At 42.6% G+C, this 25,387-nt stretch overlaps 1 protein-coding gene across 1 annotated transcript; it reads right to left on the bottom strand.

The window, feature by feature from the left end:
- Positions 1-3,813: 3,813 nt before the first annotated feature.
- Positions 3,814-22,999, bottom strand: LOC308077570 (uncharacterized protein). Its single transcript, XM_080418317.1, has 4 exons — positions 22,712-22,999; positions 13,913-15,399; positions 9,640-10,198; positions 3,814-5,442 (listed from the first exon to the last, which is right to left on the bottom strand). Exons 1-4 carry the CDS (start codon positions 22,959-22,961, stop codon positions 3,893-3,895), a joined length of 3,846 nt encoding a protein of 1,281 aa, XP_080274443.1. The 5' UTR covers positions 22,962-22,999; the 3' UTR covers positions 3,814-3,892.
- Between the last annotated feature and the right edge of the window lie 2,388 nt (positions 23,000-25,387).

Genomic DNA, 25,387 nt, shown 5'->3' with positions numbered 1-25,387 from the left:
CCTGGTTCCAGAATCCCTCGATACACCTCCTGCAGTAGCTGTGTCCACAGGGAACAGTCACTGGATCCTTCAGTAGATCCAGACAGATAGAACAACACAACTGTTCCTGATCCACTTGATCTCCCTGCTGCGCCATCTTAGTACCTCTGACTGTGTCTCTGTCTGTCTCTGTGTCTCTGTGTCTCTGTGTGTCTCTGTGTCTGTGTGTCTGTGTCTCTGTGTGTCTGTGTCTCTGTGTGTCTAACTGACTATCAGACGAGTTTAGTTAGGTTTCGTTTCCTCAGAAATCACATGACATGAGAGGTTCTTCCTGGGTGTGTGTGTGTGTGTGTGTGTGTGTGTGTGTGTGTGTGTGTGTGTGTGTGTGTGTGTGTGTGTGTGTTTGTGTCTGTGTCTGTGTCTGTGTCTGTGTCTGTGTCTGTGTCTGTGTGTGTGTGTGTGTGTGTGTGGGGGTGTGTGTGTGTGTGTGTGTGTGTGTGTGTGTGTGTGTGTGTGTGTGTGTGTGTGGTGATTCACAGTGATTCACTGATAGAAAATGTTTCCACCCCATTATCAAACATGAGTCAGTATTTTGTGTGTACACACACACACACACACACACACACACACACACACACACACACACACACACACACACACACACACACACACACACACACACACACAAGAGGCCGTCCCATTATTTAAATGGACCAATGGCATCACACACCAATAAGCTCCGCCCCTCAATAGACCCACACTGTAGCTGTGATCCACAGTCAGTTTGAAAGAAAATCTGAGAGAGAGCAGAGCTCACAACACCAGCAAAGAGAGAGAGAGAGAGAGAAAGACAGACAGACAGACAGACAGACAGACAGACAGACAGACAGAAAGAGTAGAGGCACACACACACATTCCGTCTGTGGTTAGCTGATCTCCGGCACCGTTGGCTGGATGGATGCCAGAGCAGAACCTCTGCCCCACATGTTCCACATGGACCTGTTAAAGTGCAACACAATGTTTTGGACAGAACTCCTACAGATTTTGTCCAATCACACAAATCATCGGTACACAGTATCTCTATAGTCATTAAACCAAACCGGTCTTTCAGATGTTTCAACTGATTGTCTAAGAATGGATTTCAAAGTTTGCAGGACTGCTCCGTTTTGAACAAAATGCCTCAAATCATGAACACAGCGTGCGATTTCCGTGAAATTTTAAACGCACATTCCCACTAGGCCGAGGAAGAAATGCCACATGAAAATGTTCAAATCCGCCTCATGGTGGCGCTATAACAGGACGATTTGTGGTTTTACCTATAACTGCACCGATCTGTGTAAAACTTTCTATGTACACTCCCTAGAAGCCAAGGAAAAACCTTTATCCTGCATTTTTCACATCTGCCTTTTATAGCGCCACCAGGAGGCCGACTCATATAAAACAATTGTTTTGATATTACTCCTTCAGATTGTATCCAAATTCCACGCACATCGGTACACATAATCTCTATAGTCATGTGATCAAGACAAATGTGCTTGATTCTTCATATTCCATCCTGATTGGCTAAGATTGACATCTAAAGTGTGCAGGAGTGGCCCGTTTTGATCTAAACGCCGCAAATCATGAAGGCAGTGTCCGAATGCGGTGAAACTTTGCATTCACATTCGCACTACGTTGAGGAACAAATGCCACCCTTTTAACATTACCCTGTTATAGCGCCACCAGGAGGCTGATTTTTGCAAAAAAAAAATATATATATATATTACTCTTTTTTTTGTCCAAACATCATGCAAATCGGTACACATTATCTTTATAGTCAAGTCATCAAGACGGCTCCGTCCGATGTTTCATATTCCATCCTGAATGGCACATTCCCAACATTGCTGGCCCACAATAACCTACCTGACCTGGCGGAGACCTGTGCTCCGAGGAGCGCTTTTTCTAGTTGTGTCTCTGTGGTTCAGGTGCCTCGTCCTGCTGGAAAGGGAAATCAGCGTCTCCAAAAACACTTTAAGTATATTTTGATACTGATTAATTGTTCAGTTAAAACATTTTTATTGTTTTACAGCTGTACTGCACTGTTATCACTCTGGTGTACTCTGACGTTACAATACAAATATTACTTGCATAAAACAATCCACGTCAATGCTGTATCAACTGTTAAATGAGCCTATAAATGAATACAGTATCTTATCTGATATGCACCGCTCCATAGATCACTGATCAAACACATTGCATCACTTTGAGCACTTGGCGGGCCTTGTACGTTGCCCATGTGTGAAAGGTATTGGTAAGTACCAAAAGTAGAAATTACTCATTATGCAGAATGTCCCATTTCACAAGTTTTCAAATATATAAATGTCTAAAAATCTTTTGAAAATAGCAGATCTACAAGCTCACAATGCAGCGCATCGCGACGCATTGTGAGCTTGTAGATCTGCTATTTTCAAATGCCCGAAATGTATATAGGGCTGAAGTGGTTAATGTATGTTTTGTAATAATAATCAAAATCTACAAAGTAACTAGTAACTAAGGTTTTCAAATCATTGTAGTGGAGTAAAAGTATAATATTTGCCTCTGAGATGTAGTGGAGTAGAAGTAAAAGTACTGAAAATTGGAAATACTCCAGTAAAGTAAAACATACCTAAAAACTCACATGTTCCAAAACTGTTGCTTTCAAAGCAGTGGTGGAAAAAGTACTCAAATGTTTTACTTAAGTAAAAGTATCAATACTGCAATGTAGATGTACTCAATAATGGAGTCTCCATTACACGTAAAAGTCCGGATTCCGGAATGAAAAATGTAATTGAGTAAAAGTACAAAAGTATTGATATCAAAATGTACTAAAAGTACCAAAAGTAAAAGTACTAAAATGTTTGAAAATAGCAGATCCACAAGCTCACAACGCGTCGCGATGCGACACGTTGTGAGCTTGTGGATCGGCTATTTTCAAATAGCCTAGTTATAAAATAAGGCTAAAGTGGTTAATATATGTTTTATAATATAATAATTTATATCTGCAAAATAACTAGTGACTAAATTGTAGTGGAGTAAAAGTACAATATTTGCCTCTGAGATGTAGTGGAGTAGAAGTAAAAGTACTGAAAATTGGAAATACTCCAGTAAAGTAAAAGAAATACCTAAAAACTCACACGTTCCAAAACTGTTGCTTTCCAGGATTCAAATTCAAAACGGTCAAAAATAGCAGATCTACAAGCTCCAAACGCGTCGCTTGTAGATCTGCTGCTTTTGATGCTTCCGTGTGATGCTGTAGTGTGATCAAGTAGGGGTGTAGAGTTAGCTTAACCCCGTGTTGGTGTATTAATATTACACACACAGACACATATTATTTTAGCAGAACATTACAAGCAATGGCAGTGGGACATTTTTATTCAAAGATTTGCACACATTTTCAAGATTTTTCCAAATAATAGCAGATCTGCAAGCTCATAGCGCGACAGGTAGTGACACGCTATGAGCTTGTATATCTGCAAATTTCTTTTAGATATTCTTTTGGCTTTTTCTGCCTTTATTGATAGAATACATGACAGACTGACAGGAAACGGGGAGAGAGAGATGGGGAGTGACACGCAGCAAAGGCCGTCGGGGTCGGGATTCGAACCTGCGACACGCTGTGAGGACCGCTACGCCAGCCGTCCGGGCCATATCTACTATTTTATTTTTTTAAATCAGAATCATAACAAGACAAATGGTACCAAGAAGGTGTATGAATACAAGAGGAGAACAACATATTAATATAGATTATTAACCACTTTAAGACCCTGTTATATGTCATCATACAGAGCAAAAATAGCTGATCTACAAGATCACAAAGCAGGCTGAGAGAAAAACTATAAAATAATGAAGATACGATTCTGGACTCGTGACATGAGAGACAGAACAGAAGTGTGATTTACTTGAGGTCACACAACTCAGCAGTGCATCCAGAGAATAAATAAAGATTAAATCCAGCATGGAGGTTGTGTGTGAACGTGGTGTGGACTGTGTGGAGGAGAGTCATGGTGTCAGACACACTGTAGAAGGACAGAGTACCTGCACTGTGGTCCAGGTACACTCCTACTCTGGAGGACACACTGGGATGCCAGCCTGGGATGTCAGTTTCAATGCCTCTGTGTGTGAAATAATAACCTAGTTTGAAACACCCTAAAGACCATGATTTATCATTGTATCCAAATCTACATTCATTACCAAACCCTGTTCTGCTGATATCTTTATATGAGACTGCTATATCAAAACTGTCTCCACTCCACTCTACCTCCCAGTAACCGCGTCCAGTCAGACTCTCTCTACTCAGAACCTGATGACACACTCCAGTGAATCTCTCTGGGTGATCAGGATGTGATTGTGGTTCGCCCATCAGTGTTACTTTTCTGTTCCCTTTAGACAGAGACAGGTATTCATTAGCTGTGTTTGGATCCAGTGTGATTGGACGTGAATATTGTAAGAAGTCAGCTCTGGTCTTGGGTTCTGGTGGTGTTGAAATTCTCTTGCTCGTACTCCTTTGTGCACGTGCACGCGGGCGGCAAGAGCTGGATTGTGGTGAGCTTTTGGTCTCAGCTCTGGTCTTGGGTTCTGCTGGTGTTGACAGTAAAACATCCACTCTGTTCACTGTCTCTGAGACGTTTGACCTTTCCTCTGTAAGAATGTCCTCTACTTTGTCTCTGATTTTGGACACGGCCACAGTCACATCTTCAAAGTATCTCAGAGGACGGACACTCCTGCTGACTGGGTGTGTAGATTCACTGATCCTTGAGAGGGAGGAGGTGTAACGCTGTAGAAAATGGATGTGATCCTCTATGAGCGAGAGCTGCTCCAGCTCAGCGTGTCTCCTCCTCAGCTCAGTGACCTCCTGCTCCACACGCCTCCTCAGTTCTTCAGCACGACTCACTTCACGTTCCTGCTGCTCTCTGATCAGCTCCCTGACCTCAGATCGTCTTCTCTCCATGGAAGAGAAGAGCTCAGTAAAGATGGTGTCACTGTCCTCCACTGCTCTGTCAGCACAGTGGTTGATGGACTCCACCTCCTGGTGAAGCACCTTCACGTCTTTCTCTTTCTCCTGGATTCTCTGCTGGATGTTCTGCTGACTCGTATTGAGCTCTTTCTGTCTCTCGGTACGTTCTGCTACAACTGAGATGGTATTGTGACCTTTGTGTTCGTCCATGGAGCACAGAGAGCAGATAAACTGCTGATCGGTACGACAGAAAACCTTCTTCACCTCGTCGTGACGAGAGCAGATGTTCTCCTGAAGCTCGCTGGAGGCTTTGACCAGCTTGTGTTTCTTAAAGGCAGGAGACTGATAGTGAGGCTGGAGGTGAGTGTCACAGTAAGAGACCTGACACTTAAGACAAGTCTTCACAGCCTTCAGTCTCCTCCCAGTGCAGACATCACAGGCCACATCTCCAGGTCCAGCGTAGCAGTGATCAGGAGGAACATCTTGGAGTCCTGGTGATAGATTGATACATAAGTATTTATAAATCTGATAAAAAATGTATTTAATTTGTATGTGTGCCTGAGAGAGTGTGAGAGACAGAGAGAGAGAGAGAGAGAGAGAGAGAGAGAGAATTCCGTACTGACCGATGTGCAAACTGTGCATCAACAGCAACATATAGATTAATACATTTGACAACATACAGCCAAAATCCCCAAATTATGAGTCTTAATATCCAGAAAGCAAAATAAATTAATAACTCCAAAGAAATGAAAAGTTTAGGCTATCAATATCATACAAAAGTAGAGAGAAGCTGTGACCTCACCTCACAGCTCTGATGGACAATAAATAAATAATCCTTGTGCAAACAATATCCATGTTCTGTTCATTTGTCAATGATCCAAATGGGAAGTTTAAGCTTGACATTGTTTGAGCCCGTTTCTGAAGTTAATTGCCTTCACCTGTTGTGCTAATGTGTGCGCACCAGGGCAGATCTTCGCCGGGCCAGGTTGACCTACCCTAGGCCCATGAAATTCATAGGCAGTCATAGTAGACAATTAGAATTAAATATGCTAAAAACGGACTCATATACTGATACAGAAGGGACCGTACCTATGTTCCCCAGGTTCTATGTTCCCCAGGTTCTATGTTCCCCTCCCCCCCCCCAAAAAGGTTTTATGTTCCCCGGGTTCTATGTTCACCGCTCAACCAAAAAAGGGTTCTATGTTCCCCACTCATCCAAAAAAAGGTTCTATGTTCCCCACTCAACCAAAAAAGGTTCTAAAAAAGGTTCTATGTTCCCCACTCAACCAAAAAAAGATTCTATGTTCCCCGCTCACCCAAAAATGCAGGAAATGGTGAGACATTTAAAAAGGTTTAAATACATGTATTTATACCCATTAGTTATTTGTAATTTTCAGTTTTTAAAGTGTCAAAATATCATGTTTTGAAAACTTCTTTGACATGACTCAAAATCTAATTAGGGGTGTCACGATACATTAATTTCACGGTACATATGATACGATACACGATATTGGGCTCACGATATCGATACGATATTATTATCATTTTTACTATCATCAACATTGGCCATCATCTTCAGTTTCAAAGTGCTTAATTTATAAAGAATATAAAAAAAGTTACAAAGTTTTTTACACACAAAAATAAATACAACTAGAAAAAGTGCTCCTCGGAGCACAGGTCTACGCCAGGTCAGGTACGTTATTGTGGCCTCCTGGTGGCGGTATAATAGGCCAATGTGAAAAGGGTGCCATTTATTCCTAGGCCTTTCACGGCAATCGGACACTGCATTTATGATTTGTGGCATTTTGTTCCAAAAATGTGTTTTGCTAAATTAGACCTGCTGGTGGCGCTATAACAGGCCAATGTGAAATGGGTGGCATTTCTTCCTTGGCCTAGTGGGAATGTGCGTGTGAAATTTCACGGAAATTGCAAGCTGCGTTCATGATTCGAGGCATTTTGTTCAAAACGGACCAATCCTGCAAACTTTGGAAGCCAACCTTAGCCAATCAGGATGGAATATGGGAAATTGGACAGATCCGGGTTGATCACATGACTATAGAGATACTGTGTAACGATTTGCATGACGTTTGGATAAAATCTGTAGGAGTAATGTAAAAAAATGGGTTTTGCACAAATCGGCCTCCTGGTGGTGCTATAACAGGCCCATGTGAAAAGTTTGGGGCAGAGGTTCTGAATTGGTATCGAGGGAGTGTGTGTGCACAGTTTCGCAGCGAACGGGCCAATGGTGCCGGAGATTAGCTGGTAACACACGGACAGGACACACACACGGACGGACGGACAGGGGGTAAAACATACTCTCTCGCCATGCCTTTCGGCCTGGTGGAGACAATTATGCAAGCTTAAATGACAACCCATTTTCACCCATTTTCAACATATCTTCATATAATTGGTCCTCACCAATGCTTATTATGGTACATTTTTTGTCTACTCAGTCTGTTTCAGAGGAGGGCTGTGGACAGTTCAGAAAACCACCTACCAGTGACATCATCAATAGGGAATCCATGCTAATAGAAACTGCAGTGTTTCTATTCATGGAAAGTTAGCATGCTATAATGAAAGGCATTGTTCTCACGTTAATAAAAAAATATATATATGTTTAGGGGCGGCCATAGCTGAGTGGTTAGTGAGCCCGCCTAGGGAGCCAGAGGCCGTGGTTGCCCCAGGTACGATTCCAGGCCACGCCAGCATACGTGTCGATTAAATGAAATTTGTCCCTGAGCAAGACTCTTAACCCCTAATTGCTCAGCCCGCAAGGACTTTCATGAACGTCCTGTTAACTCTCTCAGTGCCACGCCCCGACATATCCCGAGTTTTTCCCGAGTACCCTCAGTGCCAGCACGAGAAATCCCGAGTTTTTACTTTTGAATGTGGTCGCGCTATTCTGTATATTTTTCATGATCACTTTCGCTTCCTGACTACATCAGACTCACCCGGAGCCGGATGTAAAAAAAAAATTTCATTTCCGGGTCACGTTGTTTTTCTCCGGTGATTTTCGGCCAGAATAGGGAAAGTCACGGTTTTTCACACGGTATAAAAAGCGAATGGAGAGGTCCACGTCTACTCTCTTTGGTCTGGGTGACGATCAGTCATCGTAGTCGTGTATCGCATTGTAATTTAGCCCGATCAACGATTATCGAAAATGTCAACATCCGGTTCTGACCGGATATGACGTCAGCCTGTTTGGGAGGGGGCGAGTGAGCCAGCGAGATCATCAATGTGTCGATTTGTTGCTCTCTACTGGTAGAACTGTATTATGGGTTTAAAACCCCAATCAGATCATTTATTTGAATGAAAAATTACAAAATTTAAAAATTTAAAAAAACGCAAATTCCTGGCAGTTTGGGAGTACTTTATGAAAATACTCTTGGCACTGAAAGAGTTAAAAGGAATTATCCTTATCCTTTAAACAAAATCTTGTTAAAAAAAAAAAACCTGACGATGATGTCACTGGTAGGTGGTTTTCTGAAGTGTCCACAGCCGTCCTCTATATCACCAAGATGGCTGCCAGGGGAAAGGGGCGGGCAAGTTTCTGATAGTAATTTCTCCCCATTATGTTCAGTTGTGTGTGTTCAGAGATGTTATTAATAATTGAAAATTAAAAATGTATTTATCCTGCATTTTTGGGTGAGCGGGGAACATAGAACTTTTTTTTGTTAATGGGGAACATAGAACCTGTTTTGGGGTAAACGGGGAACATAGAACCTTTTTTTAGGTAAAAGGGGAACATAGAACCCAGGGAACATAGAACCTTTTTTGGTAAGTGGGGAACATAGAACTTTTTTGCGGGGAACATAGAACCTGGGGAACATAGGTACGGTCCCATACAGAACCATATAGGCAATATACTGTATTGTCGCAGTAGAAAAACTGTTCCTTTTTTTATTATTATTATTTTAAAACAATTTAAAATGGGGAAAATAGCCAATCTAAGCAATAATTAAGAAATACTACATTTTAAATAGCGAAACATCAACTAAAGTCATAATTAGTGCAAGTTCAATCACATGTCATTTGAATGAAAATAACTTGTGGGGAAAATACATAAAATCTCTAATCTGTGAATCTAATGTGATTAATGTGACGTATAGAGACACACGGCCGGAAGCTGGCCTACAAATTCACGCCCACTTTTGAGACAGCGCCGCTACTCGATTCCAGGACTGCTGATAACTATTGTTTTTGTTACTGTGTATCTGCATTAACACCAATCTGTGTCAGACTGTTTGTGTAACATATGTTTTCCCCTCAAGATAGCCTGCCACACGGCCTTGTTGTTATAAATATTGTGCATAAGTGACCCGACCTATTGAACAAACATGGGTAAATTCTCCTTCTACAGCACTGCCACCCAAGTGTGGAATGCCTTGACTCCATCCCTTAAAAAATGTGGATCACTGGCTTCCTTTAAAATAGGCCTGAAAATCCACCTTTCAGGAGGCCAGAAGGGAGATAAATATCACTTCTTAGAAAGGTGTTCACCCCTGCCCCCCTCCTTTACTCTGTATATAGACATTTATATTTTTGATAATATTGGATTCATCCTTTTAGACCAAGTGTATCACTGTACTCGTGCCGTTTGCATTTCTGTCTAATAAAATATTCAAACAATCAATAAAACAAACAAACAGACAGTGAGCTGTATTTACAAGAGAACTTAAAGGTCTCACCTGTCTTCTTCAGGCTCTCCACCACATCAGCCAACATGATGTTTTTCTTCAGAACAGGTCTTGTGATGAAGGTGTGTCTGCACTGTGGACAGCTGAACCTCCCTCTCTGATCATCCTGGTTCCAGAATCCCTCGATACACCTGCTGCAGTAGCTGTGTCCACAGGGAACAGTCACTGGATCCTTCAGTAGATCCAGACAGATAGAACAACACAACTGTTCCTGATCCACTTGATCTCCCTGCTGCGCCATCTTAGTACCTCTGACTGTGTCTCTGTCTGTTTGTGTCTCTGTGTCTCTGTGTGTCTCTGTGTCTCTGTGTGTCTCTGTGTGTCTCTGTGTGTCTGTGTCTCTGTGTGTCTGTGTCTCTGTGTCTCTGTGTGTCTGTGTCTCTGTGTCTCTGTGTGTCTGTGTCTCTGTGTGTCTCTGTGTGTCTGTGTGTCTGTGTCTCTGTGTGTCTCTGTGTGTCTCTGTGTGTCTGTGTGTCTGTGTCTCTGTGTCTCTGTGTGTCTGTGTCTCTGTGTGTCTGTGTCTCTGTGTCTCTGTGTGTCTGTGTCTCTGTGTCTCTGTGTGTCTGTGTCTCTGTGTGTCTAACTGACTATCAGACGAGTTTAGTTAGGTTTCATTTCCTCAGAAATCACATGACATGGGAGGTTCTTCCTGTGTGTGTGTGTGTGTGTGTGTGTGTGTGTGTGTGTGTGTGTGTGTGTGTGTGTGTGTGTGTGGTGATTCACAGTGATTCACATGTAGAAAATGTTTCCACCCCATTATCAAACATGAGTCAGTATTTTGTGTGTACACACACACACACACACACACGCACACACACACACACACACACACACACACACACACACACACACACACACACACACACACACACACACACACACACACACACACACACACACACACAGAGGCCGTCCCATTATCTAAATGGACCAATGGCATCACACACCAATAAGCTCCGCCCCTCAATAGACCCACACTGTAGCTGTGATCCACAGTCAGTTAGAAAGAAAATCTGAGAGAGAGAAGAGCTCACAACACCAGAGAGAGAGAGAGAGAGAGAGAGAGAGAGAGAGAGAGAGAGAGAGAGAGAGAGTGAGTAGAGGCAGTAGTGTGTGTGTGTGTGTGTGTGTGTGTGTGTGTGTGTGTGTGTGTGTGTGTGTGTGTGTGTGTGTGTGTGTGTGTGTGTGGTCAGCTGATCTCCGGCACCGTTGGCTGGATGGTTGCCTGTGCAGAACCTCTGCCCCACATGTTCCACGTGGTTCTGTTAAAGTGCAACACAATGTTTTGGACAGAACTCCTACAGATGTTGTCCAAACATCACACAAATCATCGGTACACAGTATCTCTATAGTCATTAAACCAAAACGGTCTTTCAGATTTTTCACTGATTGTCTAAGAATGGATTCCAAAGTTTGCAGGACTGCTCCGTTTTGAACAAAATGCCTCAAATCATGAACACAGCGTGCGATTTCCGTGAAATATTAAACGCACATTCCCACTAGGCCGAGGAAGAAATGCCACATGAAAATGTTCAAATCAGCCTCATGGTGGCGCTATAACAGGACGATTTGTGGTTTTACCTATAACTGCACCGATCTGTGTAAAACTTTGTATGTACACTCCCTAGAAGCCAAGGAAAAACCTTTATCCTGCATTTTTCACATCTGCCTTTTATAGCGCCACCAGGAGGACGACTCATGTAAAACAATTGTTTTGATATTACTCCTCCAGATTTTATCCAAATTTCACGCAAATCGGTACACATGATCTCTATAGTCATGTGATCAAGACAAATCTGTTTGATTCTTCATATTCCATCCTGATTGGCTAAGATTGACATCTAAAGTGTGCAGGAGTGGCCCGTTTTGATCTAAACGCCGCAAATCATGAAGGCAGTGTCCGAATGCGGTGAAACTTTGCACTCACATTCGCACTACGTTGAGGAACAAATGCCACCCTTTTAACATTACCCTGTTATAGCGCCACCAGGAGGCAGATTTTTGCAACAAAAAATATTTATATATACTACTCTTTTTTTTGTCCAAACATCATGGCCCACAATAACCTACCTGACCTGGCGGAGACCTGTGCTCCGAGGAGCGCTTTTTCTAGTTGTGTCCCTGTGGTTCAGGTGCCTCGTCCTGCTGGAAAGGGAAATCAGCGTCTCCAAAAACACTTTAAGTATATTTTGCAACTGATTAATTGTTCAGTTAAAACATTTGTATTGTTTTACAGCTGTACTGCACTGTTATCACTCTGGTGTACTCTGACCTTACAATAAAAATATTAATTGCATAAAATAATCCACGTCAATGCTGTATCAACTGTTAAATGAGCCTATAAATGAATACAGTATCTTATCTGATATGCACCGCTCCATAGATCACTGATCAAACACATTGCATTATGTTATAAATATGGACTCAAGGTTGACGGTTACATTACTTTTTTTTTTTTGGGGGGGGGGTCGTTTTTCTTTGAGCACTTGGCGGGCCTTGTACGTTGCCCATGTGTGAAAGGTATTGGTATCAAGTTTTCAAATATATAAAATGTCTAAAATCTTTTGAAAATAGCAGATCTACAAGCTCACAAGACGCATTGTGAGCTTGTATATCTGCTATTTTCAAATGCCCGAAATGTATAGGGCTGAAGTGGTTAATGTATGTTTTGTAATAATAATCAAAATCTACAAAGTAACTAGTAACTAAAGTTTTCAAATCATTGTAGTGGAGTAAACGTACAATATTTGCCTCTGAGATGTAGTGGAGTAGAAATAAAAGTACTGAAAATTGGAAATACTCCAGTAAAGTAAAAATACCTAAAAACTCAAATGTTCCAAAACTGTTGCTTTCCAGGATTCAAATTCAAAACCGTCAGAAGTAGCAGATCTACAAGCTCTAAACCAGGGGTGGAAAAAGTAATCAAATGTTTTACTTAAGTAAAAGTATCAATACTGCAATGTAGATGTACTCCATAATGGAGTCTCCATTACACGTAAAAGTCCGGATTCCGGAATAAAAAATGTAATTGAGTAAAAGTACAAAAGTATTGGTATCAAAATGTACTTAAAGTACCAAAAGTAAAAGTACTAAAATGTTTGAAAATATCAGATCCACAAGCTCACAACACGTCGCGATGCGACGCGTTGTGAGCTTGTAGATCTGATATTTTCAAATAGCCTAGGTATAGAATAGGGCTGAAGTGGTTAATGTATGTTTTATAATGTAATCATTTATATCTGCAAAGTAACTAGTGACTAAATTGTAGTGGAGTAAAAGTACAATATTTGCCTCTGAGATGTAGTTGAGTAGAAATAAAAGTACTACAATTGGACAATTGGAAATACTCCAGTAAAGTAAAAAATACCTAAAAACTCACATGTTCCAAAACTGTTGCTTTCCAGGATTCAAATTCAAAACGGTCAAAAATAGCAGATCTACAAGCTCCAAACGCGTCGCTTGTAGATCTGCTGCTTTTGATGCTTCCGTGTGATGCTGTAGTGTGATCAAGTAGGGGTGTAGAGTTAGCTTAACCCCGTGTTGGTGTATTAATATTATTCATATTAATATGAGTATTAATATACTCAGGCATCAGGATACCCATCAAAGTAGAACCAGTGGACCAGATGGATGGAGATGAAAGTCACATATTTATTTTAGCAGAACATTACAAGCAATGGCAGTGGGACATTTTTATTCAAAGATTTGCACACATTATCAAGATTTTTCCAAATAATAGCAGATCTGCAAGCTCATAGCGCGACAGGTAGTGACACGCTATGAGCTTGTATATCTGCAAATTTCTTTTAGATATTCTTTTGGCTTTTTCTGCCTTTATTGATAGAATACATGACTGACTGACAGGAAACGGGGAGAGAGAGATGGGGAGTGACACGCAGCAAAGGCCGTCGGGGTCGGGATTCGAACCTGCGCCACACTGTGAGGACCGCTACGCCAGCCGTCCGGGCCATATCTGCTATTTAAAAAAAAAATCAGAATCATAACAAGACAAATGGTACCAAGAAGGTGTATGAATACAAGAGGAGAACAACATGTTAATATAGATTATTATCCACTTTAAGACCCTGTTATACTTCATCATACAAAGCAAAAATAGCTGATCTACAAGCTCACAAAGCAGGCTGAGAGAAAAACTATAAAACAATGAAGAAACAATTCTGGACTCGTGACATGAGAGACAAAACAGAAGTGTGATCTACTTGAGGTCACACAACTCAGCAGTGCCTCCATAAAATGAATGAAACCCAAATCCAACATGGAGGTTGTGTGTGAACGTGGTGTGGACTGTGTGGAGGAGAGACATGTTGTCAGACACACTGTATAAGGACAGAGTACCTGCACTGTGGTCCAGGTACACTCCTACTCTGTAGGACACACAGTCTGGGATGTCAGTTTCAATGCCTCTGTGTCTGAAACTATAACCTAGAAATGCGGTACACTCTAAAGACCATGATTTATCATTGAATCCAAATCTACATTCATTACCAGACCCTGTTCTGCTGATATCTTTATATGAGACTGCTATATCAACATAGTCTCCACTCCACTCTACCTCCCAGTAACAGCGTCCAGTCAGACCCTCTCTACTCAGAACCTGAAACCATTCAGTGAATCTCTCTGGGTGATCAGGATATGATTGTGGTTCGCCCATCAGTGTTACTTTTCTGTTCCCTTTAGACAGAGACAGGAATTCATTATCTGTGTTTGGATCCAGTGTGATTGGACATGAATATTGTAAGAAGTCAGCTCTGGTCTTGGGTTCTGGTGGTGTTGAAATTCTCGTACTCCTTTGTGCACGTGCACGTGGGCGGCAAGAGCTGGATTGTGGTGAGCTTTTGGTCTCAGCTCTGGTCTTGGGTTCTGCTGGTGTTGACAGTAAAACGTCCACTCTGTTCACTGTCTCTGAGACGTTTGACCTTTCCTCTGTAAGAATGTCCTCTACTCTGTCTCTGATTTTGGACACGGCCACGGTCACATCTTCAAAGTATCTCAGAGGACGGACATTGCTGCTGACTGGGTGTGTAGATTCACTGATCCTTGAGACGGAGGAGGTGTAACGCTGTAGAAAATGGATGTTATCCTCTGTGAGCGAGAGCTGCTCCAGCTCAGCGTGTCTCCTCCTCAGTTCAGTGACCTCCTGCTCCACACGCCTCCTCAGTTCTTCAGCACGACTCACTTCACGTTCCTGCTGCTCTCTGATCAGCTCCCTCACCTCAGATTGTCTTCTCTCCATGGAAGAGAAGAGCTCAGTAAAGATGGTGTCACTGTCCTCCACTGCTCTGTCAGCACAGTGGTTGATGGACTCCACCTCCTGGTGAAGCACCTTCACGTCTTTCTCTTTCTCCTGGATTCTCTGCTGGATGTTCTGCTGACTCGTATCGAGCTCTTTCTGTCTCTCGGTACGTTCTGCTACAACTGAGATGGTATCGTGACCTTTGTGTTCGTCCATGGAGCACAGAGAGCAGATACACCGCTGATCGGTACGACAAAAAACCTTCTTCACCTCGTCGTGACGAGAGCAGATGTTCTCCTGAAGCTCGCTGGAGGCTTTGACCAGCTTGTGTTTCTTAAAGGCAGGAGACTGATAGTGAGGCTGGAGGTGAGTGTCACAGTAAGAGACCAGACACTGAAGACAAGTCTTCACAGCTTTCAGTCTCCTCCCAGTGCAGACATCACAGGCCACATCTCCAGGTCCAGCGTAGCAGTGATCAGGAGGAACATCTTGGAGTCCTGTTGATAGATTGATACATTATTATGAATTTATCAATCTGATAAACATGTATTTCATTTGTATGTGCCTGTATGTACCCTCATATGTGGTAGCCTATAGGAGCCAGCATGTCTCTGCTGCCTGATAACTATTATTTCTATTACTGTCTATCTGCCTTAACACCAGTGGTGTAAAGTAACTAAGTACAATTACTCAAGTACTGTACTTAAGTACACTTTTGATGAAGTATTTTTACTTTACTAGAGTATTTCCGATTTTCAGTACTTTTACTTCTACTCCACTACATCTCAGAGGCAACTATTGTACTTTTAGGCCACTACAAATATCTGAAAACTTTAGTTACTAGATACTCTTTAGATATAAATTATTACATTATAGAAAAATTAACCACTTTAGCCCTATTTTATACCTAGGCTATTTGAAAATAGCCGATCTACAAGCTCGTGAGCTTGTAGATCTGCTATTTCTCAAATATCTTTCTACTTTTATTTTTGTTACTTTAAGTACATTTTGATGCGAATACTTTTGTACTTTTACTTATTTTGAATTCCGAACTTTTACTTGCAACAGAGTACTTCTACATTGCATTATTGATACTTTTACTTAAGTCAAACATTTAAGCCTTCTGAGCGCTAGCCCCGGCTGCTAGTTTTGACAGCTTCTCAGCATCGTGAGGACTTCACCTTCAGACACCGAGAGAAGTCATCTCACACCATACTATACGCAGAATCAACGCATTAGGCCCATACTCTGGGCCTACGCCGGTGAGTGTCGCTCCGTTTGGGACCTTTCTGCTGTATGCTCTGAGTCTACTCCTCGCTGTGGGCTACCGTTGTGTAGCCCTTGCGGGTACGTTTTTCTGAGCTGCACCGCTGCCTGACAGCCAACGTTTCCTCACCTAGCCTGCTGCATCATCACAATCACATTACTGTTACACTTTCACTGGCCATAGCTCTTTTGTTTCCTCAGCACCTCTACAATGGCATCACATACCTCATTCAACTGTGATAGCTGCCTCCGCCTGTCTCAGCAAGTGGCTGCTCTGCAAGAAAGGGTCTCCGTGCTGCACCAAATACAGAACGACGAGACGCTTCTGGATTCGCTGTGCCTGGTCCCTGATGCCGCCACTTTAGCTCCAGAATTGGACTCATCATACAACACTGACCACGTAGTCACAGCCGGCCCCGCTGCCTCATCCAAGGCAGCGCGCGACTTGGATCTCACGGTCCCTATGGCTGTGCGTAATGGCCCCGTCGTCTCCAAAACATTGACGCGCGATCTGGACCTTACTGTCCCGATGATACCATCCGAGCCTGACTCCAGAAACGGAGCCAAGACTAAAGTTCGACCGCCTCCTCAGTCCTGTTCCACTCCTGTCCCTTGGTCAACAGTCTGCTGGCGCAAAAATGGAAAAATTGTGCATCCCTCCTATAACCCACCAAAACAGGCCCCATCATTAATATCCACCAGCAATAGGTACTCCTTGCTGGGTGTAGGTGAGGAGGATTTTCCCATCCTCTCGGGTCGCATTTCTCCTCTCGCGGGGGTCTTGTCTTCTCACTCACGCACTATCCCCGTTAAAAAGCCCAACCCCCCCCCCTTGATCACCGATCCCCCCCCCCAACCTGGTTCCACGCCGGTCCCAGCTTCTGCTCGGGCCATCGGTGGGTCGGGGATTAATTATAAGGAGCAGCCCCCCTCTGCCCGGCGGATGATGTTGTTGTCGGCGGCTGTAAAAAGGCAGTCCGGGGCCCCTCCTCCCCCTCCTCAATCACAAGAGGACCCCTCTTTATCACACCACTCTCATGTCCTTGTCCAGTCTGATGCTGGGATGGCCGCACTGGTGCCCAATATTTCCACTCAGCCATCGCCGTTACAGGTGCCCCCCACTCCTACCCCCCCCTCTTTGTTGATCGTCGGGGATTCCATCATAAGGCACGTCCACCTCAATAATGCAATAACCCACTGTTACCCTGGAGCCACTGTTCCTGTCCTCCTCAACAAACTCCCTGGTGTCCTTAATTCATTACCACCATCCATCACTACAGTCCTTGTCCACATCGGATCAAATGATTCAGCCCTGCGCACCTCTGAACTGTCCAAACAGCACTTTCTCAAACTCATAGATCTCCTTGATAGTAGTGGTTTGTCATTTTTTATCTCTGGTCCCATCCCAACCTTCTCTGGCCGTGATGAGCGGTTCAGTCGGATTGCAAGCCTAAACACCTGGCTCCTACGGCTATGCCGCAACCAGTTCATAAATTTTATAGATAACTTTAATTTATTTTGGGGCCGCGCACTGTTGTTCAACCATGACGGACTCCATCCCAATAGGCTAGGTAGCCAAATGCTGGCAGCTAACCTAGCCCGTGGTGTACGCCACTACACTGCAATGTGCTCTGACACAAACACGTCCGTCAGTAAATGACTTCCCCCTGGTCCCTTTTCCATGCACTTTAGTTCCACCCTGCTCCCTAGTTCTTCTCTTATTGAGCGTGAACCAAAAAATGCACCTACTAATTTTAATGTTCAAAACAAGCTTCCCTGCCTCCCAGTGCCCGTATTTCCTTCTCATTATCCCATCTTAATTCCCATTTTAATTAGCCATAGACACTTTAAGCCCCCGCATGTCAATCGTGGGGTTGACCATGCTCTGCTCCGCCCGCTCAGGCGGGTCACATCTACACCCCCCAGCCAAAACACTATTTTCCAGATGGCTCTCCTCAATGTTCGCTCAATAAATAAAATGGAAAAGGCCCTGTGGTTAAAGGATTTATTCACAACTCGCAATCTGGACTTCCTGCTGTTGACTGAAACCTGGGTAAATCCGGGTGACTGTACATCCTTCTCTCACCTCCTTCCCCCCAACTGCTCATTTTTTAGCTCCCCCCGGACCTCCAAGAAGGGCGGGGGTCTAGCGACAGTTTTTAAATCAAGTCTTCAATGCCAGCTGCTTCAACCAGAGGTCACGTACTCGAGCTTCGAGCTTCAGCTTTTTAAATTGAACCTGTCGTCTCCTGTTTTATGTGTGCTGCTTTACAGGCCTCCAAAAAGTAATAAGGATTTTATCAATGAGTTTAGTGATTTTTTATCTGGTATAATGGTCTCATATGACACCTTCATAATAAGTGGTGATTTTAATGTGCATCCATGTTGTCCATCAAATCCCCTGGCAAAGGACTTTTTAAGCCTCATTGACACTTTTAATCTCACTCAATCAGTTACTGTCCCTACACATGAAAAGGGCCACATCCTGGATCTTGTGTTGTCATTTGGTTTAACTGTTTCTGTCACAAATGTCACTCCTACCTGCATTTCCGACCACTCATCCATCTTTTTCACCGCCAAAATTCCCTGTTCTGTAAAAAAACCCATTGCATTTACTCGCCGCACGCGTACTATAGACTCCTCAACTCCCTCACACTTCTCTCTCAGTTTTTCTGAGCTGGTGCCAACCGCCCTGGCCCCAACCCATTCTTCCAACCCTGATACACTTCTCGACAATTTTAACTCCACATGCACTACTATTTTAGATTCCATTGCCCCTTTTAAAAACAAACGCCCAAAAGCCCTCTCTGAACCATGGCTCAACGAGTCCACTCGTACCCTACGACGCACCTGCAGGCGCGCTGAGCGTAAATGGCTCACTGATAAACTCCACATCTCCCTTGAATTACTTCGAAACTCCCTCTCCGATTACAAAAAAGCAGTAACAGCTGCTAAATCAGAATACATTTCTAATCTAGTCACAAATAACTGCCATAAACCCCAGGTTCTGTTTAATATCTTAAACTCTTTCACAAATCCACGAGACGATCCTCTCATTCCTCCCTCTGCCACTCTCTGTGCTGATTTTTTAGCTTTCTTCACAGATAAAATCACAACCCTTAGATCAGCTCACACCCCCACTACTCTTGACCCAGCGCCTTCTCCATGCCCCCCCGCTAACACTCTAGATAATTTCACGCCAATAACCTTGACCTCCCTCACCGACATAATTATGCATCTTCGTCCCACAAACTGCCCTTCAGACTGCATACCATCCCGGCTCCTAAAGGAGGTCTCCGGTACTGTTGGTCCAAGCATCCTCACCTTAGTTAATAGTTGCCTCACCTCTGGATCTGTCCCAGCTGCCTTTAAGCATGCTGTTGTAAACCCATTAATTAAAAAGAAAAATCTCGACCCCTCAATACTGTCAAATTTTAGGCCAATTTCGCAGCTACCATTTTTATCAAAGGTTCTGGAAAAAGTCGTTTATTCACAATTACAATCTTTCTTACTCACCCATAACCTACATGAAAATGTTCAATCAGGTTTCAAACCAGGCCACAGCACGGAGACAGCTCTCCTCAAAGTTTTTAATGACTTGATTTTAACAGTTGACAACGGTAATCCTGCCATCCTTGTGCTCCTCGACCTATCTGCTGCATTTGACACAATAGACCACCAAATTCTTTTAAATAGGCTCCAACATCACATCGGCATCACTGGCTCAGCCCTAACCTGGTTCGAGTCATACCTTGCAAATAGAACCTTCGCTGTTCATTTGGGGGATTTCTCCTCGCCTTGCGCCCCCCTTACCTGTGGGGTCCCCCAAGGCTCCATTTTAGGCCCACTCCTGTTCCTTTTATATATGTTGCCTTTAGGATCCATATTTGAAAAACATAATATATCATTCCACTCATATGCCGACGATATCCAAATTTACTTACCTATACTAACTAACTCCGCCAACTCTTTCCAGTCACTACTCGGATGTCTACATGACATAAAATCTTGGATGAACAATAACTTTCTTACTCTCAACGAAAATAAAACTGAAATTATACTATTTGGCCATATCCCACCCTGCAATATCCCGGACACCATCACCCCTCTTATCCGCCCATCTGCCAAAAATCTCGGTGTAACCCTTGACAGTTCTTTCAAATTCAATCAACACATCAGCTCCGTGGTTAAAACCAGCTTTTTTCAGCTAAGGCTTCTGGCCAAGATTAAGCCTTACCTCCCCCGCCACCAACTGGAGATGGCTATCCATGCCTTCATTTCATCCAGATTAGACTACTGCAACTCTCTATACACCGGTTTGGATCATAAACAGATCAGACGCCTCCAATTAGTTCAAAATGCTGCTGCCCGCCTCCTTACAGGTACAAGAAGGCGTGAGCATATTACCCCTGTCCTTGCCTCTCTACACTGGCTCCCCGTACATTTTTAGAATTGATTTTAAGGTGTTTTTATTTGTCTATAAATCACTAAATGGGCTCGCTCCATCCTACCTCTCCGCACTTGTCAAATCATATGTCCCAACCAGGGAATTGAGGTCTGCAGAAAATTATTTACTTGAAGTTCCAGCCAGAAATTTTAAAAAGACCAGGGGTGACCGCTCTTTCATGGCCACGGCCCCGCGACTCTGGAACAGCCTGCCCCTCCATATCCGATCCCCCCAATCGATCGGGGCTTTCAAGGCCAAACTCAAAACCCATCTTTTTTCCCTTGCTTTTAATAGCATCTAATTTTCATTTATGTAATGTAAACTTTCCATTTATACTTATTTCTCCTTCCCTCTTTTTTGCTGTCTTTTAATAGTGTTTTCCTTTGTTGCTAAATATTTTTGTGAACTTGCTCTGTTGTTTTGCATTGATGTTTTTGATTTTGCCTGTACAGCACTTTGGTTCAGCTTGCCTGTTTGTAAATGTGCTATATAAATAAAGCTTGATTTGATTTGATTTGATTTGAAGTACTTTTTCCCACCACTGCTTAACACCAATCAGTGTCAGACTGTGTGTCTAATTAAGTTTTCCCTTCAAGACAGCCTGCCACACGGCCTTGTTGTTATAAATATTATGCATAAGTGAGTCACAACGCCTCTGGTTGCCTAGGAGACACAAGATAGACCAGGGGGGCAAGATGTATTTCCAGGGGTCCACAATGACTTTGATAAAGTGAGTGAAGGGCCACACATTGTACAATTGAATTGAAACTTGAAACACATGGTGCTGAATTATGTTAAAACTGCATGAATTTGGTACACATGCCGTACTACTTTACAATAAGGTACTTGCTGCACAACTACAACAATCATTTTCAGTTACAAAATATTTAGTTAAAACATTTGTATTGTTTTTACAGCTGTACTGTACTGTATCATTCTGGTGTATTCTGACCTTACAATAAAAAGATTACTTGCATAAAACAATCCACGTCAATGCCGTATCAACTGTTAAATGAGCCTATAAATGAATACAGTATCTTATCTTGTCTGATATGCACCGCTCCATAGGTCACTGATCAAACACATTGCATTATGTTATAAACATGGACTCAAGGTGGACGGGTAGGGGTGTGCCGATACACAAATTTCACGAAACGATACGATTTTGGGCTGACAACATCGATACGATATTGATACGATACGATATATGCCACTTTTTTAATATGGGCATATATATGGGGGGGGGGGAAGCTTATGAAAATATATGGGGGGGGAGCAAATGCAAACAAATACTTCTGCAAAAAAAAAAATTCATAACGATATTTATTTTTCCCAAAACGATACATATCGTCCCAAAAACGTATAGCGGTATATCGCGGGACGATATATCGGCACACCCCTATTGACAGGTACACTGTTACTTTATAAATATAAAACATTTGAGTACATATACGAATGGAGGAATGCAGGTATAGTAGGCTACTTAAAGTATGAATTACTATTAATTGGAGTGGAGTTAAATCATTTTTCTCAAAACCATTAACATACGGCAGCCTGGGAGGGTCATTTTGTTTTTCTTTGAGGACTTGGCGGGCCGGATTAAGATGGTCAAAGGGCCGGTTCCGGCCCCCGGGCCGTATGTTGCCCATGTGTGAGATAGACGGACAGCTGGATGACGTCATGAGAAGAATGAACCACCGTTTATCACAACATGTGTTTACTTTTCTGTACTCACTGTTTAAACTTCAGAAAACTCTCTGGAAGCATCAGCTTCATCACTAATCATTTCCCACGCTTATAAGATATTTTATTGGGATAAACCCTTTCATATTTCTGTCTGTACTTAAAGTCGTTTATATTTTTGATCATATTGTATTTTGGTGTTATTTTTTATGCTTTGTTGAAGGATTTTGTCTCATCCTTTTAGACCAAGTGTATCACTGTACTGCATTTCTGTCTAATAAAATATTCAATCAAACAAACAGACAGACAGACAGACAGACAGACAGACAGACAGACAGACAGACAGACAGACAGACAGACAGACAGACAGACAGGCAGTGAGCTGTATTTACAAGAGAACGTAAAGGTCTCACCTGTCTTCTTCAGGCTCTCCACCACATCAGCCAACATGGTGTTTTTCTTCAGAACAGGTCTTGTGATGAAGGTGTGTCTGCACTGTGGACAGCTGAACCTCCCTCTCTGATCATCCTGGTTCCAGTAACCCTCGATACACCTCCTGCAGTAGCTGTGTCCACAGGGAACAGTCACTGGATCCTTCAGTAGATCCAGACAGATAGAACAACACAACTGTTCCTGATCCACTTGACCTCCCTGCTGCGCCATCTTAGTACCACTGTCTGTCTGTCTGTCTGTCTGTCTGTCTGTCTTTCTGTCTATCTGTGTGTGTCTGTCTCACTGTCTGTCTGTCTGACTGACTGACTGACTAACAGATTGAGTTATAGGTTGGTTTAACTTCCTCAGAGATAACACGAGATGAGAGATCCTTTCTGATTGGTTCCTCAGAGGTCACATGAGATGAGAGATCCTTTCTGATTGGTTCGTACAGACGAAGCCAAACTGAACCTTGTCCCTAGTATTGGGCTGATAAGAAAAAGGCTTGTCAGGAATCAGCTGACACTCAGGTGAAGTACAAAAGCATTGGTATCAAAATGTACTGAAAGTACTAAAAGTAAAAGTACTAAAATGTTTGAAAATAGCCGATCTACAAGCTCACAATGCGTCGCATCACGACTCGTTGTGAGCTTGTAGATCTGCTATTTTCAAACAGCCTAGGTACTATAAAATAGGGCTAAAGTGGTTAATGTATGTTTCATAATATCATAATTTATAACTGCAAAGTAACTAAAGTTGTCAAATAATTGTAGTGGAGTAAAAGTACAATATTTGCTTCTGAGATATAGGAGTAGAAGTATATTGAAAATAGGAAATACTCCAGTAAAGTAAAAGTATCTCAAAATTACAGTACTTGAATAAATGTACTTAGTTACTTTACACCACTGCAGGAATCTGCTGACACTCAGGTGAGGTTCAAAGTTCTTCTTTATTATGAGTTTCATGTGAACATGTATACTCTAAAGCCGCACCCCATGGAGGCGCACACTCACACACACGCAAGCACACACACACACACACACACACACACACACACACACACACACACACACACACACACACACACACACACACACACACACACACACACACACACACACACACTCACACACACACGCAAGCACACACACACACACACACACACACACACACACACACACACACACACACACACACACACACACACACACACACACACACACACACACACACACACAGCCCTTGATACCACTTTTACTGAACAACGTCACTGTGGACTACAGTAAAAATGGGTAAAAACAGTAAAATGGGCGGATCTCTCCTTTAAGTAACATATCTGAGTTCTTCTTCCAGCACAGCTCATAACATAAAGCCACAATCAAGACCATTTATCTCCAAGCCTGCTACCAGAAAATGCACAAGTGCCCCAAATAATACTCTGATAACAACACAGCAGACATTTTAGTACAGAGAGTATGCACATATGTCACTTTTCCACCAGGACACGGGAAGCGCTCGTTGTAAATCACTCAACGGTCCTCTGTACCACCTGTTTCTAAATGTCACATGATGCAGGAGGCAGCCGGACGTTGGGTTATTGAAAACGAGCGCCTCCAAACTCTGACACTTAGAAAAATAATCACCTGAACGGAATTTATTGACAGGAAGTATCTCATAACATGTCTCTACGGTGGATTTTTATGAAACAAGAACTTTGCAGATAGAAAGAGGATAATTCAAGCTTTCCGTACAGCTTCCATGTTGGTGAGTTTAACGTCGTTTAATATAATCAGAAAGGACTTTTCTGTGTGGATGTATGGGCTGTTAAGGCCAGAAAGTAGTTTATTTGCCACTCAGTAGGCGTTCCTGCATAACTTCCGGGTACAATGATGTGAAGCGCATAGCCTCTATTCATTCAAATTTGTCTTTCGCTGTACTGTGATTGGCTCATTGACTGTGATTGGCTAGCGAGACGCATTATGACATTAATAACTCATAAATAGCGCCACTCACTTGAAAAAATATATATATTTTTTTAAGTGAGCTTCCATCACTGTGATGACCAGTGCGGTGCAAATATACAAGTGTCACAGCAAAGGGTCTGAATACTTATCTTTGCAGGATGTGCTGTGATTGGCTAGCGAGACACATGATGAAATTAACTTAAAACTTCGCTCATAAATAGCACCGCTCGCTTCACACTGGGTGTGATTTTTACTCTGTATGATGAAGTATAACAGGGTCTTAAAGTGGTTAATAATCTATATTAATGTTGTTCTTCTCTTGTATTCATACACCTTCTTGGTACCATTTGTCTTGTTATGATGTAATCATTACTTTATGGATTTTATATTCCAGGTGAAATATTATATTCTTGTTCTTTTTTAGACTTAAGACTCAAACTGTTCAGACCACGACCCCCCAAAATAATCAAATTTGAACTGGGGACCCCCCCAAAATAATCATATTTGAACTGGGGACCCCCCCCAAAAAATAATCATATTTGAACTGAGGACCCCCCCAAAATAATCATATTTTAACTGAGGACCCCCCAAAATAATCATATCGATGGCCAAAACGCAAAACCTCCTACAGTATGTGCAAATTTCTGTGCAATGATTTTCGGATTTCACTGTGGATGAGGACTATAGGCTATG

The sequence above is a fragment of the Gymnoscopelus braueri genome, assembly GCF_963280865.1.
Source record: "Gymnoscopelus braueri genome assembly, chromosome: 21".
In the NCBI taxonomy this organism is placed as follows: Eukaryota; Metazoa; Chordata; class Actinopteri; order Myctophiformes; family Myctophidae; genus Gymnoscopelus; species Gymnoscopelus braueri.
This window is presented reverse-complemented; position numbering and strand designations above follow the sequence as displayed.